At 45.5% G+C, this 21,668-nt stretch overlaps 1 protein-coding gene across 1 annotated transcript in view; it reads left to right on the top strand.

The window, feature by feature from the left end:
* Positions 1 to 21,326, top strand: part of LOC114484974 (phosphatidylinositol 4-kinase alpha-like) — a gene marked incomplete at its 3' end in the record, with an annotated part of 32,414 nt that extends 11,088 nt beyond the window's left edge. Inside the window, exons 2-7 of the mRNA XM_028484812.2 lie at positions 11,694 to 11,810; positions 14,914 to 15,007; positions 17,792 to 17,880; positions 19,908 to 19,980; positions 20,522 to 20,781; positions 21,260 to 21,326. Coding sequence (XP_028340613.1) covers positions 11,694 to 11,810; positions 14,914 to 15,007; positions 17,792 to 17,880; positions 19,908 to 19,980; positions 20,522 to 20,781; positions 21,260 to 21,326 — 700 coding nt within the window. The remainder of the gene's footprint in view (positions 1 to 11,693; positions 11,811 to 14,913; positions 15,008 to 17,791; positions 17,881 to 19,907; positions 19,981 to 20,521; positions 20,782 to 21,259) is intronic.
* Positions 21,327 to 21,668: the final 342 nt, after the last annotated feature.

The following is a 21,668-nucleotide window of genomic DNA, read 5'->3' on the forward strand; positions in this document are numbered from 1 at the left end:
CTCCCCCTCCCCCTCCTCCTCCTCCTCCTCCCCCCTTCTCTTCCCTCTAAATGGTATAATTGATTTACAATGTACACCTGAAACATTGTAAATCAATTATACTTCAATTTAAAAAGTAAATGATGTTGGTGAATTTTATCTCAATTTTTAAAAAAGGTAAATGGTATGAGGAGAGATAAAATGGGCTCCCAATTTATAGGCGGACCAGGGAACACTTTATTTTCTTATTTAAAAAAAATATTTACTTATTTTATTTATTTATTTTTGGCTGCATCGGGTCTTAGTTGTGGCACATGGTCACTTCATTGCGGCACGCTGACTTCTCTATCTCTAGTTGAGGCGCTCGGGCTTAGTTGCCCCTCGGCATGTGGGATCTTAGTTCGCCATCCAGGGATTGAACGCATGTCCCCTGCATTGGAAGGCGGATTCTTTACCACTGGACCACCAGGGAAGTCCCTCAAGGAAGATTTTAAACAGAGCTGAAGGAGGTAGCTGATGAAGTGTGTACAAAGGAATTCTCCTAGCAGAGGATACAGCTTGTGCAAAGGCCGAGAGATAGGAACATTTTTGACTCATTTGATGACGTTAGAGTAGGCTATAGTGGTTATAGCTTGGGGGTGGGGGTGGGCAGGACGTGAGCACCCAGGACAGGTAGTGGAAATGATGGTTGACTTTATCTTAAGAGCAGTTTAACAGTTTAATAGCCTTTAGGGGATTGGTGAAGAATTTAAAATATTAGTAATAAGTAAAATAAAATGTCACGGTTAGCCTGTAGATGGGAATATTTGAGGCCAGTTTAAATAGATTTGTGAAAATTACAATTAGTATGAATATTAACTGTTGTTCTTTTAGATGTCTTTTCTCACTTAGGAAAATTGTCTGTTAGATCTTTTGGGGGGACTTATAATTATATAACTATGGGATCATAGATATTGGAGGACCTTTTTTCTTTTCTGTTGATAATATAAGCCTTTAAAGCTATAAATTTCCCTCTAAGTGCTGCTTTAACAGCATTCCACAAATTTTAATATGTTGTGTTTCTTCATTATGTTCAAAATATTTTCTGATTTCCCATAGGATTTCTTCTTTGACTCAGAGGTATTTAGAAGTATGTTGCTTAATTTCCAAAAAATTGGAGAGTTGTTTTGTTTGGTTTTTTGTTGTTGTTGTTGTTTTTTAACATCTTTAGGGGAGTTTTATAGATGTTTTTCTGATATTGATTTCTAAGTTAATTCTTAGTATGTCAGAAAACATACTTTGTTTGATTTCAGTTCTTTTAAATTTATTGACTTGCTTTAAGAATCAGCATAGGTAAGATATTTCTTGGTGAATTTTCCAATTGTACAAGAAAAGAATGTGTATTCTGCTTTTGTTGGGTGGAGTCTCCTATAAATATCTGTAAGGTCAAGTAGGTTTTTTAAGTCTTCAGTATCTTTACTGATTTTCTATTTGTTCTATCAATTACTGAGAGAGGATTGTTGAGGTCTCCAACCATCATTGTGGATCTGTCGACTTCTCCTTTGAGTTTTGTTAGTTTTTACTTCATGTATTTTGAAACTTGATTCTTGGGCTCATACACATTTTTGATTGTTATGTCCTTGTCATCAATTGACCTCTTTATAATCATGAATAGTAATATTCCTTGTTCTGAAATCTACTTTGTTATTAATATAGCCACTCCAGCTTTCTTGTTAGTGGTGTTTGCATAGTATATCTTTTTCCATCCTTTTACTTTTAGCTTCTGCCTTTACATTTAAAGTGATTTTCCTGTTGACAGAATGTAGCATGCTTTTCCAGTCTGAAAATCTCTTCCTTGTAGTTGGAGTTTTTAGACCATTTACATTTAATGTAATTATTAATATGGTTGGATCTTGATATTTGTTTTCTATCTGTCCCATCTGGTTTTTGTTCTCTTTTTCTTTTCTTGCCTTCCTTTGGATTAATTCAGCATTTTTTGGTATTCCATTTTATCTCCACTTTTGGCTTATTAGCTATAGATCTCTCTTTTTAAGTGGTTATTCTAGGATTGAAATATGCATCTCTTTAATTCATCATAGTCTACCTTCAAATAACATTATACCACTTCACTTATAGTGTAATAACCTTATAATTGTAATTCGATCCGACTCCATTTTTTTGATTGCTGTCATAGATTTTTACTTCTATGTTATAAACTCCACAATACATTATTATAATTTATTTAAATAATCATAAAATATGAAAAATATGCATATTCATATATACAGTATTTTCATTTCTCTTCATTTCTTTATGTAGATTGATGTTTACACTTTATTGATTTTTTGGGGGGCGGGGGACACACCGTGAGGCATGTGGGATCTTAGTTACCCGGCCAGGGATTGAAGCCGCACCCCCTGCAGTGGAAGCGTGAAGTCTTAACTACTGGACCACCAGGGAAGTCCCCCTTACTTTTTTTTTTTTTTTGAATTTATTTTATTTATTTTTGGCTGTGTTGGGTTGTCATTGCTGCACGCGGGCTTTCTCTAGTTGTGGCGAGCGGGGGCTACTTTTCCTTGCTGTGCGCGGGCTTCTCATTGCAGTGGCTTCTCTTATTGTGGAGCACGGGCTCTAGGCGCGTGGGCTTCAGTAGTTGCGGCACATGGACTCAATAGTTGTGGCTCATGGGCTCTAGAGCACAGGCTCAGTAGTTGTGGCACACGAGCTTAGTTGCTCCACGGCATGTGGGATCTTCCCGGGCCAGGGATCGAACCCGTGTCCCCTGCATTGGCAGGCGGCGTCTCAACGACTGCGCCACTGGGGAAGCCCCCCCCTTACTTTATTGGTTTTAATATTTCTTATAGTACAGGTCTGCTAGTGTGATTAATTTTCTCAGCTTTGTCCTATTTGAAAAAGTTTTTTTTTCAGCTTCATTTCTGCTGACTATAGAATTCTAGAGTGGCAGCTGTTTTTATTTTAGCATTGGTCTATATATCTGTCCTTACCCTAGCACACTGTCTTGATTACTGTCACTTTGTAGTAAGTTTTGAAATTGGGACAAGTGAGTCCCCAAACTTTGCTCTTCCTTTTCAAGATAGCCTTGTCTGTTGTGGGTCTCTTGAATTTCCCTGTGAATTTTAGGATCAGCTTATCATTTTCTGCAAAGAAGTCACCTGGGGTCATAATAGGGATTGTGTTGAATCTGTATAATTGCCATCCTTTTTTTTTTTTTGCGGTACACGGGCCCCTCACTGCTGTGGCCTCTCCTGCTGCGGAGCACAGGCTCCAGACATGCAGGCTCAGCGGCCATGGCTCATGGGCCCAGCCGCTCCGCGGCATGCAGGATCCTCCCGGACCAGGGCACGAACCTGCGCCCCCTGCATCGGCAGGCGGACTCCCAACCACTGCGCCACCAGGGAAGCCCCTAATTGCCATCTTAATATTAATTCTTATCATCCATGATCATGGGATATCTTTCCATTTATTTAGGTCTTTACTTTCAGTGAGGTTTTGTAGTTTCTAGAATGTAAGTTTTGCACTTGCTTTGTTAAATTTATGCCTAAGTATTTTGTTCTTTTGATGTATTGTAAATGGAATTAATTCACGACGTAAAATTCACCATGGAATAATTTCTTAATATCATCTTCAGTCTGTTCATTGGTATTGTATAGAAATGCAGTTGATTTTTCCCCTATTTCCTTTATTGTGGTAAAACATACATAATTTAAAATTTGCCATCTTAATCACTTTTAAGTGTACAGATCAGTGATATTAAATACATTCATGGGGACTTCCCTGGTGGCGCAGTGGTTAAGAATCCACCTGCCAGTGCAGGGGACACGGGTTCAATCCCTGCTCCGGGAAGATCCCACATGCCGTGGAGCAACTAAGCCCCTGTGCCACAACTACTGAGCCTGTGTGCCACAACTACTGAAGCCCGCATGCCTAGAGCCCATGCTCACAATAAGAGAAGCCACTGCAATGAGAAGCCCCTGCATCACAGCGAAGAGTAGCCCCTGCTCGCCGCAACTAGAGAAAGCCCGCGCACAGCAACAAAGGCCCAACGCAGCCATAAATACATAAATAAATTTATTTTAAAATAAATAAATACATTCGTAATGTTTTACTACAATCACCACCATCCATCTCTAGAACTCTTTTCATCTTGTAAAACTGAAAGTCTGATTACAGTTGATTTTTCTATATTGATCTTGTATCCTGCAACTTTGCTGAACTTATTTATTAGGTCTAATTTTATTTTATTTTATTTTTTTTGCGGTACGCGGGCCTCTCACTGTCGTGGCCTCTCCCGTCGCGGAGCACAGGCTCTGGACGTGCAGGCTCAGCAGCCATGGCTCATGGGCCCAGCCGCTGTGCGGCATGTGGGATCTTCCCGGACTGGGCACGAATCCGTGTCCCCTGCATCGTCAGGCGGACTCTCAACCACTGCGCCACCAGGGAAGCCCTAGGTCTAATTTTTTTTTTAGTGGATATTTAGATCAGTGGTCCCCAACTTTTTGGCATCCGGGACCAGTTTCTTGGAAGACAGGTTTTCCACAGACCGGTGTGCAGGAAGGATATGGTTTCTGGATGATTCAAGTGCATTATGTTTATTGTGCATTTTATTTCTATTATTATTACATTGTAATATATAGTGAAATAGTTATACAACTCACCATAATGCCGAATCAGTGGGAGCCCTGAGCTTGTTTTCACTTGCCACTCACTGATAGGGTCTTGATATGAATCTGCGAGCAATTGATTTATTATGGTCTCTGTGCAGTCAAACCTTTCTGCTAATGATAATCTGTATTTGCAGCCGCTCCCCAGCACTAGCATCATTGCCTCAGCTCCACCTCAGATCATCAGGCATTAGATTCTCATAAGGAGCATGCAAGCTAGATCCCTCGCATGCGCAGTTCACAGTGGGGTTTGTGCTCCTGTGAGAATCTAATGCCGCCGCTGATCTTATAGGAGGCGGCGCTCAGGCGATAATGCAAGTGATGGGGAGCCTGCCACTCACCTGCTGCCGTGCCACCCGGTTCTGAACTGGCCACGGACTGATACCAGTCCACGGCCTGGGGGTGGGGTACCTCTCCTTTAGCTCATGTCATCTGCAAATAGAGAGTTTTTCTTTTTTCTTTCCAATCTGGATGGCTTTTATTTCATTCTCTTGTCTAATTGCCCTGACCAGACCCTCCAGCACAACACTGGGTAGAAGTGTTAAGAGTGAACATCCTTATCTTGTTCCTGATCTTGGGAAGGAAAGCTTTCCATCTTTTACTATGTACAATGTTGGCTGTGGGTTTTCCATAGATAATCTTTATCAGGTTGAGGAAGTTCCTAGTTTGTTGAATGTTTGTTTTTTTCTTTTTTTGGCCACACCGGGAGCATACAGGATCTTAGGTCCCCAACCGAGGATGGAACCCGTGCCCCCTGCCATGGAAGTGTAGAGTCTTAACCACTGGACCACCAGGGAAGTCCCTGTTGAGTGTTTTTATCATGAAGGGTGTTGAATTTTTTCACATGCTTTTTCTGCATCTATTGCAGAGCTGGTTTTTAAACTTTGTTAGGGCAGGTCTGAAATAGCTTTTGCGACAGGGGTAGTTTAGCCCCACTGCTGAGGTGTGGCCCTTCAAGTTCTCCACTGAATACTTTGCGGGTTTTTCGCTCTGGCAGGGAGTAACTCAGACTCCTCTCAACTCTGTGAGAACCCAGGAACCATTCATCTCACAGTTCCTTGGTTGTTTTTTGCCCAACATTGTGGAGTATTACCCTATCCTGGTCTGTCTTAGTATATTCATTAAAGACTCAGGGGAACTCTTGCAGATTTGTGGAGCTTTTTTTCTATTGAACTCTCTCTTCTCTAGAATTCCCAGCTGCTTTTAGACTTCTGGTACTCCCATTTCTGTCTCCTCAGCTTAGTGAGACCAGCATGATCTGCTTGGGATGCCCTTCCCTGTTTTGTGGTCCCGGATGTGTCTTCTGGCAGAAAATCAGGGCAACTGTAGGGCTCACCTTGTTTCCTCTCCCCCAAGCATTTCAGTCCTGTGCTGCTTTTCCAGTGTACGAAACCAGTGGTTTCATGTATTTGTCCATTTTTCTGTTGTTTTTTGGCAGGAAGGTAAATCCAGATCCTGCTGTTCTCTCGTGGCTGCAGGTGGAAGTTCTTGGCTCACCGGATTTTATTGCTAGAGCAGACATTGCAAAAATTTATCTGTTCATCCTTTTATACCTGGGAAAGCTGAGGCTTGAGGGAGATGATTTGTCAGTTTGCCAAAATTGGCATAGTTTTAAGACACAAGCATCATGTCACAATCATCTTTGTCTATCATGCTCGCTCTGAGTCACTTAGAAAATGTTGACTTATGTTCACTGTTCTCTAAGGAGGCAGGTTGTAGGAGAATGACAATTAAAAAACAGATTTAACAACAACAAAATACCACTAATACTTAAAGCATAATCTTCAGTTCTCAGGGACTTTTGTTTCTCCAGGAAGAATATTCCCTGAGGTTTCAGATAACTAAAGTTGCATACTTAAAAGTTTAATTGGCCAGCTTGTAACGCTATTATTGTAGCTTTATTTTGACCTACATACCTGACCTACACCCACTCTCATGTTGAGTTCTCATCTGTGGTGTTCTGCCCACTCATCCAGACTTGTGAGGGCATCTTATTTTCTCTAACTTGGTTAGGCATTTCCTTACTTTGGCAGTAAATTCACCTCAAGGCATCTCTCTTAACAGCCTTGGGTTAAAGTACTCTCAGGGCTTCTCAAAGTCTAAGGAAGTTACCTCTGTTGCCTCCTGTGGTCTGTTCCTTACTGGCCTCCTCAGAGTGGCGTGCAGAGCCAACCCCTCTGGATCCTTTTCGTAAATGGGAGCAACCCCGGCCGTCTCTTTCAGATTTTGAGCTTAGTGACCTTTTATAATGACAGGCTCTTCCCCCTGTCACCCCAAAGAAACCAAACTACTTGTTAATTTGTTGTAAACTTCTGAAGAAAATCATTCAATGTTATTTTTTCATTTTTTCTTCATTATAGCGTTCAAGCTTTATTCTGCGTTAGAACTTTGACCTCTCTGTGCCTCAATTTTGTAAGCCATAGAATGGGGATAGTTAATGGGGATGTGGTGGGCACGTGACCAGGGAGACACAGTCCCGTCTGCAGGGGGCGGAAGGTAAGTACACAGGTGCTCCAAGGTAAGACATGAGAAGGGCAGGCATCTCAGCCCAGGGTTCTTGGTGGGCTCCTGAGAGGTGTGAGGGGACAGACCTGATGTCCAGAGCAGCTTGACAAGCAGGAGAGGGAGAGCTGCATCTTAGAACGATGGGAGGGTTTTGTGGGGAGACGAGGCAGGTTGAGAAATGTTGCAGACAGTGGAGACCCTGGAAGCAGCCTGGCAGAGGTCCAGGCTGGGTGTCAGTATGTGGGAGGACCTCCCTTGCCAGGCTGCACATGTGCATGGAGTTTGTGTCGGATTTGGGGGCCAGCGGGGGTGCATGAGTTGGGGGACAGAAGTCAGGGTCTAGGGAAGTGCCTGCTGCCTGAGCTCATACTTAACCCGGCAGGGCCAAGTTGCCCAACCTGTGAAGCAGGATGGCACGTGATCTCCTGAAAGTGGACGCTTGGCAGCCGAGGCCGCGCCCTCCCCCGGCCTCTGCCTGGGACCCTGCCTGTGATTGGGGGTCGTCAGTGGCCCTCAGGCCTGGGGCTGAGCGTCCTCTCAGTGTTGGGGTTGGGCCTGTGTGTGCTGCGTGTTTCCTTAGAGAAATTTTACCAAGGAAAGCTCAATGTCACAGTCCAGTATTTCCGTGATTTTTTTGCTAATGAAGTAATTTAATCAATTTGGTTTTCGTTTGCACAGAGCTGTGAAGCATTTTCAAGGCTGCTTTGTGAGATTGAGCTTGACGTGCCTGGGCCTCCTGTCCCAGGTGGCACCGGCCTGGGTCCCCACCCAGCCATCCCTCTCACTGCAGCCACGCGCCTGCGTCAGGGCCAGATAGCTGCATCGCCTGCTTTTTAAAAACATTCCTACTTAGATTGAGACTCTTGGGGAAGTTATAGTTAAGTAGCAGTTGTTTTGCTGATATTAAGATGTTAGAATTAAAGAAGTTGTAGTAGGACTGTTGTATGCAGAAAACATCTCCTTAGTTTAGTTGACCTAGATTTTCTTTCGGTTTTGTTACTTCTTTGTTCTTGGATTACTCAGATTCTATCAATTGAAATATTATACACTATTCTCTTACTTTCTGAGCTCTAAGAGAATAAGTATTATTGTCCTTTTAGAAATAAGATTTGCATTAGTGGCAAAATTGTTTCTACTATTAAAAAATTTTTTTTTCTGATTCTGCAGTTAACAGTATTCCTTACAGAAAATATAGAAAAGAGTAAAGAAGGAAATAAATATTGCTTGTAACCTGATTAATTTTTATATCTTTCTTGATAGGCAGTCCAGGTTTTGAGTTTTGTTTACAACTCTGTGACCAACTATATTAGTTTCCTATTGGCTGTTGTAACAAATGCCCACAACCTTAGTGGCTTAGAACAGCGCAAATTTATTGTTTTATAGTTGTTTAGAATTCTCACTGGGCTAAAATCAAATAAGAGGACTTGTCAGCACCATTTGTCACATATAGTTCATGCTAACTACCTGGTAACTGGGGTGATCGACTGTTAGCTGATTGGCTTCATCCTCCCACCTTTAGACAGGTGGTGGTTTTGCAACTTGGAGCCTGAAGCCCATGGAAGTTAGGCTCCTGTCCTCCCCAGAGATGGGGAGATGGGCGCTGTCTCCCTCGATGTGTACATTCCAAAGAGATGGCTCCCCAGGTCCTCGAGAAAGACATTCCTAAGTCATAAAGCTCGCAAAGTGCCAATCTAGTCTTCAAAAGAATTTATTCACCCTTCCAAGAAAGGAGGAAATCCTTCCTTTGGCAAGTTTTCTAGTGTGAGTTCTCAAAGAAAGAGAAGGAGAGGGACAGCTCTTCCCTTACTTTCAACAGGGAGAATTAACGCCTCTTACATGACCTCATCTCTGGTCCTCACCCGGGTTGTCTGCCCCCTCTAGAACGAGGGCAGGGCCTGGTCCGAGGTTCAGTCTGCATCCACAGTGCCCAGGGCGGTGCCTCCCGCAAGTAGTGCCCAGTGAACAGTGAGTGAATGAGTTAGAGGCGTCCTGCTTCCACCGACCCTCATAGGAGCCATTTGAAGGCCGTTACTGATGCACAGTGGCGTGGACTATGCCCACCACTTGCCGTGGAGCCCAGGTGAGGGCTGTGCCTCCGTACCTGGCCCCATGGGGACACTGTATAGATGGGAAGCTGAGGCTCGACGTGTCGCCTGGTGACTCTGGGTCTAACTCCAAAGTCCAAATGCATTTCACTTCCACAGAAAAGTACGGCATGATCCTTACCCTCCTCCCCGAAAAGCCTCCAGGGACAGAGCACAGGACTGAGAGCACGAGCATATAAAATCTTAGGCTTGTCTGTGTTGACGTGTGGGACTGTTGAAAGGTTATCTTTTCTGTAGTTACAGCTTTTCCATATTTAGTAGTGAGGTTGGGCCAGTCCTGCCACATTTCTGAGTCTCACTTTGTCCTCCAGCCTTGGGGTCCCCCCAAGGTCTGTGTTGCCTGGGGTAGGGCCTGTGGGAGGGCTTCCACAGGCCTCGGGTCAGTGCCAGCTCAAGGGTCAGCTCTAGATCTCAATGGCTCCTTCTGATATAATCCACCTTGTGGTGGATTTCTTATTTGCAGGAATGTTTCTTGAGAGACTTGACTGTCTGTTATGTGAGTGTGAGTCTCTGCAATGATCACTTTACCGTGCTTGGTCTGCAGCTCCTTCGTGTTTTATTTCCCCTGATCGTGAAGCATATTCTCCCAGTGATGAGGGGGAAGTTCGACTTCGTTCCTGGCTTGCCTGTTGATGTGTGCTCTTTTGCCTAAGCATTTAATCACACAAGCATGGATTCCCCCTCATGTGTATATATTTTTATTTTAACCTACTGGATGTTTTTTCTGATTACACAAGAAATATTTTCCTTTAGAACATATTTTGGCAAATATAAAAAAGCATGAAGAAGAAATGTCTCACCTCTGGTCATCTTATCTCTCAAAACTATTAACACTTTGATTTTATATATATATATATATATATATATATATATATATGTACACACATACATATATATACACACACATGTGTATACACATATACATATATGTATATTTGGGGCCACGCCTCATGGCTTGCGGGATCTTAGTTCCCCGACCAGGGATTGAACCCGGGCCACGACAGTGAAAGTGCTGAGTCCTAACCACTGGACCGCCAGGGAACTCCCTGATGTATTTTCTTCCAGCATTTTTTCTGTATGTAATTCAGATCATTCCTTTCGTGAGCTTATAGAACATTTAGAACATTGTTCTGTGTCACTGCTGAGTCTTAGAAAATGCCATTTTTAATGTTTGTAACATTAGGTTAAACTTTACAAAAGCATTGTTTGTGTAGGTCAAAAATGGTTGAATATCAGCAGTTAGGGTTTAACCTAATATTTGATCAAGTGGTTGATCATGATTATTTTCCTAATGTTAAATATTTAGATTGTTTCAGAGTTTCAATTAGTATACACAACACTGGGGTGAAAGTATGTTACATAATCTTTGCCAGTTTCAATTTGTCCTCTTGTATTTGCCCTTTTAAAATCTGAAGGGAACAACAGCAAATTACTTTCTATAAAAAATTACAGTGGTAATTGATGCATTTTCAGGGCAAAATGGCTTCCATTTCCTTTGCTGTTAGAACATCCCACCAGGGCTTCCCTGGTGGCTCAGTGGTTGAGAATCCGCCTGCCGATGCAGGGGACACGGGTTCGTGCCCCGGTCCGGGAAGATTCCACATGCCGCGGAGCAGCTGGGCCCGTGAGCCATGGCCACTGAGCCTGTGCTCCGCAACGGGAGAGGCCCAACAGTGAGAGGCCCGCGTACCACACACACAAAAAAGAACATCCCACCAGACCACGTGAATGTCAGTGAGAGACTTCTCATTGGGTCCATGGGACAGCAAGATTAGGGCCTCCTGATGTATCTTAAAGCTCTGTTCAGAGCTTGCTGTGGCAGAGATTTTCAAGATTGGCATCACCTGATTTCCTTTTCATAATAAATCCTGATTTTTAGTTCTTTTGTGACAGACATTTACTGTTGGTGTGTTCTGACGATAATCCTAGTGTTTCTATTTATTCAGGAAATTGCTGACTGCCTGCGTGCTGCCCTCTGCCTGCTACCATGCCATGTCCAGTAACAATATATATTGTTTATTGAGCACGTACTGTGTGCCCTGCACAGTTCTGAGTGCTTTACACACATTTAATGTTTAAAGAGCCCTAAGGGGAGGCCTTGTGACTATAGATAGCCTACCTGTAGGTTTTCATAACCTGCTCACGGGCACCACTGGGAGGTGGGGACCCTGGACTGCCCTGACACCAAAGGGCAGACGTTAGCCATCGTGCTTTACCGCCTCCGTGGACACAGCCTTTCAGCTCTTGGTCCAGGTTCCTTGGAGGGGTGTGTATACCATCATTTCAGAGGCTGGAGGTGTCCTTTTTATGACCTTTTGATTGGAAATAAATGACTTATTTGTTGCATATATTCGCTGGGCTTTTTGATACTGGTTTATCTGAGTGTGGGTTTATGTATTTTTAAGCTATGGGCTTTTTTTGTTTGTTTGGTCTCATTTTCTAGGTCCAGAAGCTGCTGTGTATGTGCCCAGTAGATTTCCATGGCATCTTCCAGTTGGATGAAAGGCGGAGAGACGCGGTGATTGCATTGGGCATTTTTCTCATTGAATCTGATCTACAGGTAGGACTTGGCTAAATTAAAAGTGTTTCTGCATGCAAAGGAGGGTGCAGTTAGGGTTTAAGTTTGTACCTACTTTATTCTCCTAAATCAGGCCTAGAGGAGCACTCGCGAACCTACCTGGTGGAAGTGGTCAGCTGAGGGCGAGTGATGGGGAGGGGGCAGAACTGGTGGGAATGAGACCTCTATGGACACGTCCTCAAGAAGGTGCGGTTTTTGTTTTCGCCAGAAAGTTAGAGTGCTTTGTGAAGTAACCATGTACCCTCCAGAGTAGACTTGATTTTAAACCTCAGACAAAATGCTCAGGAGCCAGACTCAGAGTAACCACTTCTTTTCCTTCCAAAAGGACAGTGTTCTTTGAGATAATTGTGATATAACAGTCTTTTTCAAAACTATGATAGATATAAATTGTTTTAGAGTACATGTTAATGTGCCTTTTAAAGGTGATTTACAAACCAGTGTTGTCACTACAACAGAATATGGCCATTTTTTAGTATTTACCAAGGCTAATTGAAGCAAATGCTCAGTCATTGGATACAGAATCTTTTATCTGTTTATTTTTATCATTGCCAAAAATTATTTTTTAAAATTCCAAGTTTAATCGTCCTATGTTAAAAAAATAAAGATGTCAGCTATTTGAATTTTTATTCATCTAAAAAAGTTAGCTTGCATGTCCTGGAAATTTTACTTCAATAAGAATTAATATTTTTGACAGAGTATTTATACATTTAAAAAAAAATAAGCATTTTAATTTTAGAGAAGTATTTCAAAAATTAAATAGGTTATCTGATCAAGGCCACACGAAAAACCAAGATTAGATGCATAAGCTGCATTTTAATTCTTCTTATTATTTATTTATAAATGTGAAAATAAAGACAATCATTTTCTGTTTGCCAGGTCCTATTTAAATTTAAATATAAAAATAAAGGGAGGAGGGCTTCCCTGGTGGCGTAGTGGTTGAGAGTCTGCCTGCCGATGCAGGGGACACGGGTTCGTGCCCTGGTCTGGGAAGATCCCACATGCCGCAGAGCGGCTGGGCCCGTGAGCCGTGGCCGCTGAGCCTGTGCGTCCGGAGCCTGTGCTCCACAACTAGAGAGGCTACAGCAGTGAGAGGCCCGCGTACCGCAAAAAAAAAAAAAAAAAAAAAAAAAGGGGGAAGAAAATAAATTTTCAAAAAGAAACCTGTATAAGAAACTACTGCTATTCGAATGAGTATTACTTGAAACTATCTTTGGCAAACACATCACTTGCTGGATTTACCTGTGAGCCCCTAATACCTGTATTGGGTTTTTTCAGATGGCAGGGAAGAGACGAGTACAAGTTACTTTTGGTGTGGTTTGGGTTCCGGGTCAGTGGTTGGCAGGGGTGGCAGCGGCTGTCCCAAGGGGCTCACAGTCAGCCTGAGCTTCCCAGGAAGCCAGAGGCCTCACGGACACCAAGAGAGGAGCCCGGTGTCTGCTGGCCCCTGCACCTAGGGACCAGCTTTCTCGTGATCCACCTGGAGTTTGTGTTCCTTTCCTCCATCCTGGGTGGGCGCTGGCACTGGCTTCCTTCGTGCCCAGTTAGTGGGCTGCCGTGGCGGCAGCCGTGGCCAGAGTAGCAGTGGTGGTGACACCATTGCAGGGTGTGTGGGGAAGAGCCCGGGCCGCTTCCTCTCTGCAGGGCCTTGGTGTGCGGCCCTTTGGGGTCTTGTGTGTGTTAGTACACCAGTTCCCTGGGCAATTGTTGTACAGGAAAAATGGTTTTGTTTTCACTAAAGAAAGCTCTCTATTTATTTTGGTTACCTGCTGTGGCATAAAAATTACTCCAAAGTTGGTGGCTTAATTACCCAAAGTTAGTTGGTTTTGTTTGGCAGAGGTTTTTGCTCAGGAATCTGCAATTCAGCCAGTGCTCAGAAGAGCCCAGTGTCTGCTCCATTTGGTGTCATCTGGGGTGGCTCAAAGGCTGGCCCTGGAGTCACCTGAAGGCCCCTCCCCCACATGTGTGGGGTTGATCCCGGCCGCTGGCTGGACCTTCTCTGGGGCTCTTGGTCAGGGCCCCTCCATGTTCATGGCCTCCCCGTGTAGCCTGGGCTGTGTCACTTTGTCACAGCATAGTGTCTGGGTTGCAAGAGTGCGTGTCCTGAGAAAGAGCCGGGGGAAGTGACTCTGCCATCTCTGAGCTAGCCTGGGAAGTCAGGCTCGTTCATTCTACTTTCTACACGCAGCTATCCCTCGGCATCTTCAGGGGATTGGCTCCGGGACCCCTTGCAGGTACCACAGTCCAAGGATGCTCCAGTCTTCCATATAAAATGGTGTAGTACTGTTGGCTCTTTGTATCCACAGACGTGGAACCCTCGGATACGGAGGTCTGACTGTACACTAGAAGCAAGTCACCAAGGCAGCCCTGTTTTCAGGGGATGTGAATTTGACTCTGCCTTTTGGTGAAAGGAGTGTGGCAGAATTTGCAACCATGTTTTCAAAGCCGCATGTTTTTTCAGCGTTTCAGAACATCAGATAGTGTCCCCTTCTCTGGAGCACACTTGTCCTTCGCGGGGGCAGCCGCATGTAGGGAGACAGCCAGGAGAGCTAGTGGTGGAAGGTTATGAACTCTATGCTGATTGGATAGTTTGGAAACTAGATGAAAGTAATTTTTCCATTGGCTAACGTTGGCTATGAAGTCTAATGCTCAATTTGAGAGGAGCAAAAGGAAATATGAAGCTGAAAATTTAAGAAAGGAAGGGAAGAGCACAAGGGCCGTGAGCAACAGAAAGAAGCATCACCAAGTTTGTAAGCTGCTCTCCAGTCTGGAGGATGTGGTCCTGAGGTTTGGGTATGGGGACTTTAAACACCTGGCAGGAGGCAGTTCTGCGTGTGTGCACACGTGTCTTCTTCTGGAGGCCAGAGCCAGGCTGGACACTGAGCAGCAGAGGGCAGGTGTCGGCCTTCCTGTTGGCCGGAGGGACGCCGCCCGCCATGTGCAGCAGGAAGGGTGCAACGCTGTGCAAACGCCCTTCTCTGAGATGATCAGGATGTGGATGTGCTTTGTTTTGGGCTCAGTCTGTGCTAAAAAGCTACCAGTCATGTACTTAATTAAATGTAATTTTTTTTTTTTTTTTTTTTTTTAGCACAAAGATTCTGTGGTTCCTTACCTTCTTCGACTTCTTAAAGGTCTTCCGAAAGTGTATTGGGTAGAAGAAAGCACAGCTCGGAAAGGCAGAGGTAGTCTTGTTTAAAGTTTCCCTGAATGTGAGGAAGCATCTGTGTGTTCCCCGTCTGTGAGGATTGAATGTTTAATCACACTAACGCGGCAGTTAGGATACTTCTAGTTGGTTCCACTCCGGTGCGTGCAGCACTAGCGCTTTCTCACGTTGTCCAGAGCCCTGGGCGGGATGAGCGAGGCTGAGCAGGACCACGGGGACCCTCAGGAACCTTTGCTCATGTCCCATTGGCTGCCCTGGGTCCCCTGCTGTCCCTGAGCTGGTCTTTTGCCTCAGATGGAGAGGCTCACCCTGCAGTGAGATCAGTTCTCCAGATGGCCTGGTGGCTGCCCAGAAAGGAGGGCTGAGATGGGAGTTTGGGACTCAACCACCATGTCCACTGTCAGTAGTTTTATCGCTTTGTCGATGTTGCTAAATTTCCACTGAACTTTGCATCTTTGCAAATGGAATAAATTCATGTGTATTTCTTTTTAACTTGTATTTGATACTGATCTCTCTTTTTTTGTTGTTTTTTTTTTTTGTGGTACGCGGGCCTCTCACTGTTGTGGCCTCTCCCGTTGCGGAGCACAGGCTCCGGAAGCACAGGCTCAGCAGCCATGGCTCACGGGCCCAGCCGCTCCGCAGCATGTGGGATCCTCCCGGACCAGGGCACGAAGCCGTGTCCCCTGCATCGGCAGGCGGACTTGCAACCACTGCACCCACCAGGGAAGCCCGATACTGATCTCTCTTTAAGGTCAAAGAGAAAGTTAGATAATCTTTTCTCTCTTAACCTCCACTGCCCTCCCCTCCCTTCCTCCATGCTTGCCTTCTTCCTCCCATCCCTCCCGAAGTATTTACATAGGTCCCCTACATGCCAGGCATGTGCTAAACGCTTATAACACTCGTGATCTTGTAAACGGATTTCCCAAGACTCCAAAATCAGCTTGGAAGATCTCCAACATTTCAGAGTTCATGACCCATGAGACTGAAGTTTCCTTGTAATCTCTCTCTCTGAGGTCCAAGGCCCCCACCTTCAGATCTAGCGGGGGGTTGGTGCCTGCAAAGAATGCCCTTTCTGTTGGTGGCATGGCCTGAATTTGTCAGGTGGGCTCAGTCTGCTGGAGACTGTGCCGTCCTCATGAACATCCGCTTGTGCTTGCCCGTGTTCCTCTCGCCCTTTGGGTCTTCAGCATTTCTGGTGACTTACTGTACCTAAAGCTGACAGACCCCAAATTATGCAGGTGTCCTGGAATTTGAAAGACTACAAATTAAATAGAGCATTGCTGAAAAGTGAAACATCTGTGTCTACCATTGTTATCTAATTTGGGGAGAAGTAGAATACTAGAAAGTGTTGATCCTATTTTATTTTATTTCAAAACAGATATCACTTCTATATACTTGGACTCATTCGAATGAATTTTTTAGCATTATTTAAACATTGTTAGGGACTTCCCTGGTGGCACAGTGGTTAAATATCTGCCTGCTAATGCAGGGGACACAGGTTCAAGCCCTGGTCCGGGAAGATCCCACATGTTGCGGAGCAACTGGGCCCATGCACCACAACTACTGAGCCTGCGCTCTAGAGCCCGCGAGCCACAACTGCTGAAGCCTGCATGCCTAGAGCCCATGCTCCACAACAAGAGAAGCCACCACAGTGAGAAGCCCACATACCACAACGAAGAGTAGCCCCTGCTCACCGCAAGTAGAGAAAGCCCACACGCAGCAATGAAGACCCAATGCAGCCAAAAATAAATAAATAATAGATAAATTTATTTAAAAAAAAACATTGTTAGATATATAAATTTCCAATTATTGGGTAATATTTCAGTCTCCTAGTTTCTATTAAGGCAATATCACTTATGCTTTGATAAACCCCATAGCATTAGTTCTTATAGGGCCATCCCTGGACCAGCAGCATCAGCACCCCTGGGAACTTGTCAGAAGGGAGGTTCTCAGACCCCACATTGGAGCTACTGAGTTAGGAACTCTGGGCCTGGGAGTCAGGCAGACTGCGTTTCAACAAGCCCTCCTGGTGGTTCCGGCCACACTCAAGCTTGAGAAGGACCTAGAGCTGCGTCTCAGAATCACATGTGCGGAAGTAGACACGCAGTGGTCGTCTGCTCTGTGTGTGTGTGTCTTTGAGTCAGTGCTCAACGTTCAAAATTGGTTAAATGTTTAATAGTGATCGAACCTCCTCAGCAGCAGGTCTAACCTTCCCAAAGTGCACTTGACAGAAGTGGTGCTTCACTTGTGGTCTTTTGGGTGTAGTGCTCCCTTCTTGACCTTGAGGCTCTGCTCTTGAGAATCTCCGTACTGGCAGGCTCAGTTGGGGAAGGGCTTAAAAACCTACGAGGAATAGAGCACATCTCTGGGTGCTCTTCTGAGGATTTTCTCCACCTGTCAGAAGAAAAAAGGAAAAAAAAACATTAATTCAGTTTAAAGTGATAGTAATTGGTATTTGACAGTTAGCCTCCATGAAACATCTCCCATAGTCTTACCAAGATTGATTTCCCAATTTTATTTAGGTTGGGAATAAAACAAGGAATCTGTCATGTTGAGAGGCTCGGTAATCTCAGACTATAAATTGGCTCAGCAAACATTTTAATTTCTTGAACCAAAACATTTTATTACAAGGAAGGCAGGGGTGTTTCTCAGCGAACACGTTGGGCCCGTATCTTCTCTGGAGGCTCATCCTGACGAGGGCGGCCTCCACTGTAAGCAGGTCCTTGGCAGCCGTGTGAGAGGGAACAGCCAGATGGGGTGGCCGGTCGGTTTGACGATCTGATTCCTGTCTTTTTGCCTCCAGGCACCCTCCCGGTGGCCGAGAGCTTCAGCTTCTGCTTGGTCACTTTGCTGTCTGACGTGGCTTATAGGGACCCTTCCCTCAGGGATGAGGTAAGTGTTCGTGACTCGGTGTACGTTTCTGTAAGATCCGAGAGTCCCAAAGTGATGACAGGACAAAAAAAAAAAAGAAGTGATTGGATTGTTTATGTTGATTTATTTCATACTGTTAGTAACACACATGAGAAATGTTAAATCCTGCTTGCAGTGCTTAGTCCCCCGCTGACCTCCCGAGTCTTATCTCGTTCAGCTTTCCCAATTGCCCTGTGAGGTGGGCAGCAAAAGGCCACACGTCCTCCTGCCTCCATGCTGGGGACTGATGTTCATAGGAGGAGATTTTCTGGAAAGCTGGAGCCGTTCCTTCAAGTGCTCCAGTTTTTTTAGTTTTAGTTTATTTTGTTGGAAATGTTACTTAAATGTATTTCATAGTTCTCTTCTTTATTTATATATTTATTTTTGGGTGCATTGGGTCTTCGTTGCTGCGAGAGGGCTTTCTCTAGTTGCAGCAAGCAGGGGCTACTCTTCATTGTGGTGTGTGGGCTTTTCATTGTGGTGGCTTCTCTTGTTTCGGAGCACAGGCTTTAGGTGCACGGGCTTCAGTAGTTGCAGCACGCGGGCTCAGTAGTTGTGGCTCGTGGACTTTAGAGCGCGGGCTTAGTAGTTGTGGCACACGGGCCTAGTTGCTCCACAGCATGTGGGATCTTCCCGGACCAGGGCTCGAACCCGTGTCCCCTGCTTTGGCAGGCGGATTCTTAACCACTGCGCTACCAGGGAAGCCCCCTGTATCTTCTTTAATTTTTAAAATCTCTTTCCTTACTATCACACTGTAAATTCTGTGTCCCTATTTCTGCCATTATGTTGGTCTCCACCCTTCTTTCTTAGTTTAGGTTCTTTATTTACTTGTGGGTTGGCTAAAGAGGTAACTAGATACGTTAGAATCACATATTATTTAAAAAGCTAACAGGGCTTTTCTATCAGTAACACCTATTGAAATAGGTCACCACAGAAGATGGTGGCATAACTTTAATACGTGAAATGGACGAAACATTGCTTTCCAGGTCCGCACTGTTCCGCATCATTTGACACTAGCAAAACATGAGCAGTTTGGTGATGAACAAGTCACATCAAACCAACTTCGTTTTTCTGCCTGTATTCCCCAAGACTGGAAGTGGGGGAAGTGAGAGGGACTCAGTCTGGGTGATCTTCATCAGGGCCTGGACCACGCCTCTCCTGACATCCTGGGTCAGCAGTGTAGCCGAGGGCAGGGTTTGCAGAGCCAACTGAAGGACCACCCCAGGAGCACCCGGCAGGAGCCTCTGGTCGCCTGCCCCCTGCGGTGGAAGCTGAACAGCTAGGACCAGCCAGGACCGGGGATGAAAATCCTGAAAGCAAGTCAGTCTCATCTGTAGACGATTCGGATGCCAAGTTGGGAATCGAGGACCCTCGCGGTGAACCGAAGCTTATGCCCTGAGCTTTTGTGGGGCTCAGTGATGGGCAAAAAAATACCAGCCCTGTGGGTGGAGGGGCACAGCTTGAGGCAGCATGTGTGAGAGACACTTAAGGATTTCATTTCTCTGTGAGTTCATGGAGCCGGCAGGGTTAAGGGCTGCTGGAAAGCCAGTGTCACGTCCACAGACGTCTGGGGTCCATGCTGAGTCTGGTGATTACTCAGGGAGATCCCCAGCATCGCTGGAATAGTAGTGTGTTTTGTCTGAACACTGCAGTTGGAGATGGTTTCTTACATACTGAGCTACAGTGAAGTCAGTCAGGCCATCAGCAGGGACTTGAATCATTAGGAACAGATGGAAAGAACCAGGGGTGTTGAGCTGTGAAAAGAGATTGGGGGCCTGTCACCTGTTTCCAGAGTTAGGAGGCCTGTGGACCAGCCAGAGAGGGAGGGTTCTGTCCGCAGAAGGTCTGTTGCCTGACCTCTCGACAGAGCTTCTGTGCAGGGGGTTATGGATCATGTATGAGGTTGGACAAGAGAATGTCTAAAGCTCCCTCTAGTTCTGAATTAATTTTGTGATATTTATCTGATTTTGTTTATAAGTTTGTGTGTTATGTTTCCTTGGCTATTCCAGATTTTAGAGGCGCTTTTGCAGGTTTTGCATGTCCTTTTGGGAATGTGCCAGGCCTTGGAGATTCAAGAGAAAGGTATGTTTTTCTTTTTATTGTTTGTGATTATCCTTCCTCTTGCTTTTCCCAGTCTTCAGATTTTCTGTTCTTTGCAACCAGTGTATCTGGTGGATGTGACCTTTGCTGCATGTTAGCTGAGAGGCCGCGTGGGGTCGTGAGCACAGCTCTGCTGCCTGAATGCTGGGCCGCTTCCCCCTCTGGGGCTCGGTCTCTTCACCTGTAACATGTCTGAAGGTCATTTTTCCTCTGGTGTGAGGCTACCAATCTGCTCCCAGAAGGACTAAATGCACTGATTAAATCCCGTGAGGGAGCCTGCTCAGGTGACGTGGCTGAGGGACTGATTTGGAGGTGCTGTGCGTGGTTAAGACCTCCCACCCACGGGAGTGGGTGTCTGCAGCCGTGGTTGAGGATGGATGGAAAATACCGCCGCCGGTCAGCGCCTGGGCTTGGCCCTGTTGCCATGGCTAGTTCTGGCCCTTGGACTTGCTGGTGGGGGGCCCTGAGATGGGTGGTCCCAGGTCCCCGGGTGGTGCTGCCACGGCTTCCCTCTGCCTTCCAGAATACCTCTGCAAGTACGCGGTCCCGTGCCTCATAGGAATCTCCCGCGCATTTGGGCGTTACAGCAACACGGAAGAGTCCCTACTGTCCAGGCTCTTCCCCAGAGTCCCTCCTCATTCCCTCCACGTCCCTGAGGAGCTGGAAGGTGTGCGGAGGCGGTCCTTCAACGACTTCCGCTCCATCCTCCCCAGCAACCTGCTGGCGGTGTGTCAGGAGGGCACCCTGAAGAGGAAGGCCAGCAGCGTGTCCAGCATCTCGCAGGTGGGGCCATGCGCCCAGGCGGACAGGGGACGGGGGCTTGTTAGGTGCCCACTCGCATGTAGTTTGAGGGAACTTGGGGAGCGTGTAAGGTTCTCATTAGAGTTCTCTTTAATACAAAGGTTGCCTTGTCCTTTTTAAGATTTATAAGTGAGTCATTTCCTGGGAGGTGAAGTGTTTGGGCACCAGCTCTTTTTTGAGTGCAAGACAGTTGGTGCCTGTAGAGAATATGTAATTGACTCATGGAGAAAGACAGGGACACGAAACACTGAGAATAATCTGGCTCAGTCATCAGGTGTAGAATATATGGCTAGACACAAGAATTTAGAATTACAGTAGAGAACCTGTAGCCAGGGTGGGCTTCAGCGAGGAGGTGGGGCTGAACCAGGGCTCTGGCCAGCAGAGGGAGCCTTGTCTGAGACGGATCTGACTGAGGTCTGACTGGCCTTTCTTAATCTGTGCATGTGGTTGTGTGTTTCAGGTCAGCCCTGAACGAGGGGTGCCCCCTCCCAGCTCCCCTGGAGGATCCACCTTTCACTACTTCGAAGGTGGGCTTCGCCTTTCTGCTGACCGAGCCCCCAGGGGTGAGGTCCACAGGGCCTTCCTGTGCTGTGAGGATGCTAACACAGACACTGCTGTTGTGCATCTTGAGTGTCAAGCTTTTAGAAAGCATTTACTTTCTATTTTTGATTAAACTTCTTAAATTTGAATCTAAAAATATTTCAAACATAAAGAAAAGTGCAGACGATAATATACAAGACCCCAAATGCCTGCCATCTGAATCTTAGTACATTAACCTGCGAAAGCACTGCTTTTCAGGTGGAAATACTAGTGGTGGGTCCTTCTCTTGTGTCTTGTTGTTTAAGGTCATTAAGCACGTGGATAATATT

The sequence above is a fragment of the Physeter macrocephalus genome, unplaced genomic scaffold (genome assembly GCF_002837175.3).
Source record: "Physeter macrocephalus isolate SW-GA unplaced genomic scaffold, ASM283717v5 random_244, whole genome shotgun sequence".
NCBI classification, from domain to species: Eukaryota; Metazoa; Chordata; class Mammalia; order Artiodactyla; family Physeteridae; genus Physeter; species Physeter macrocephalus.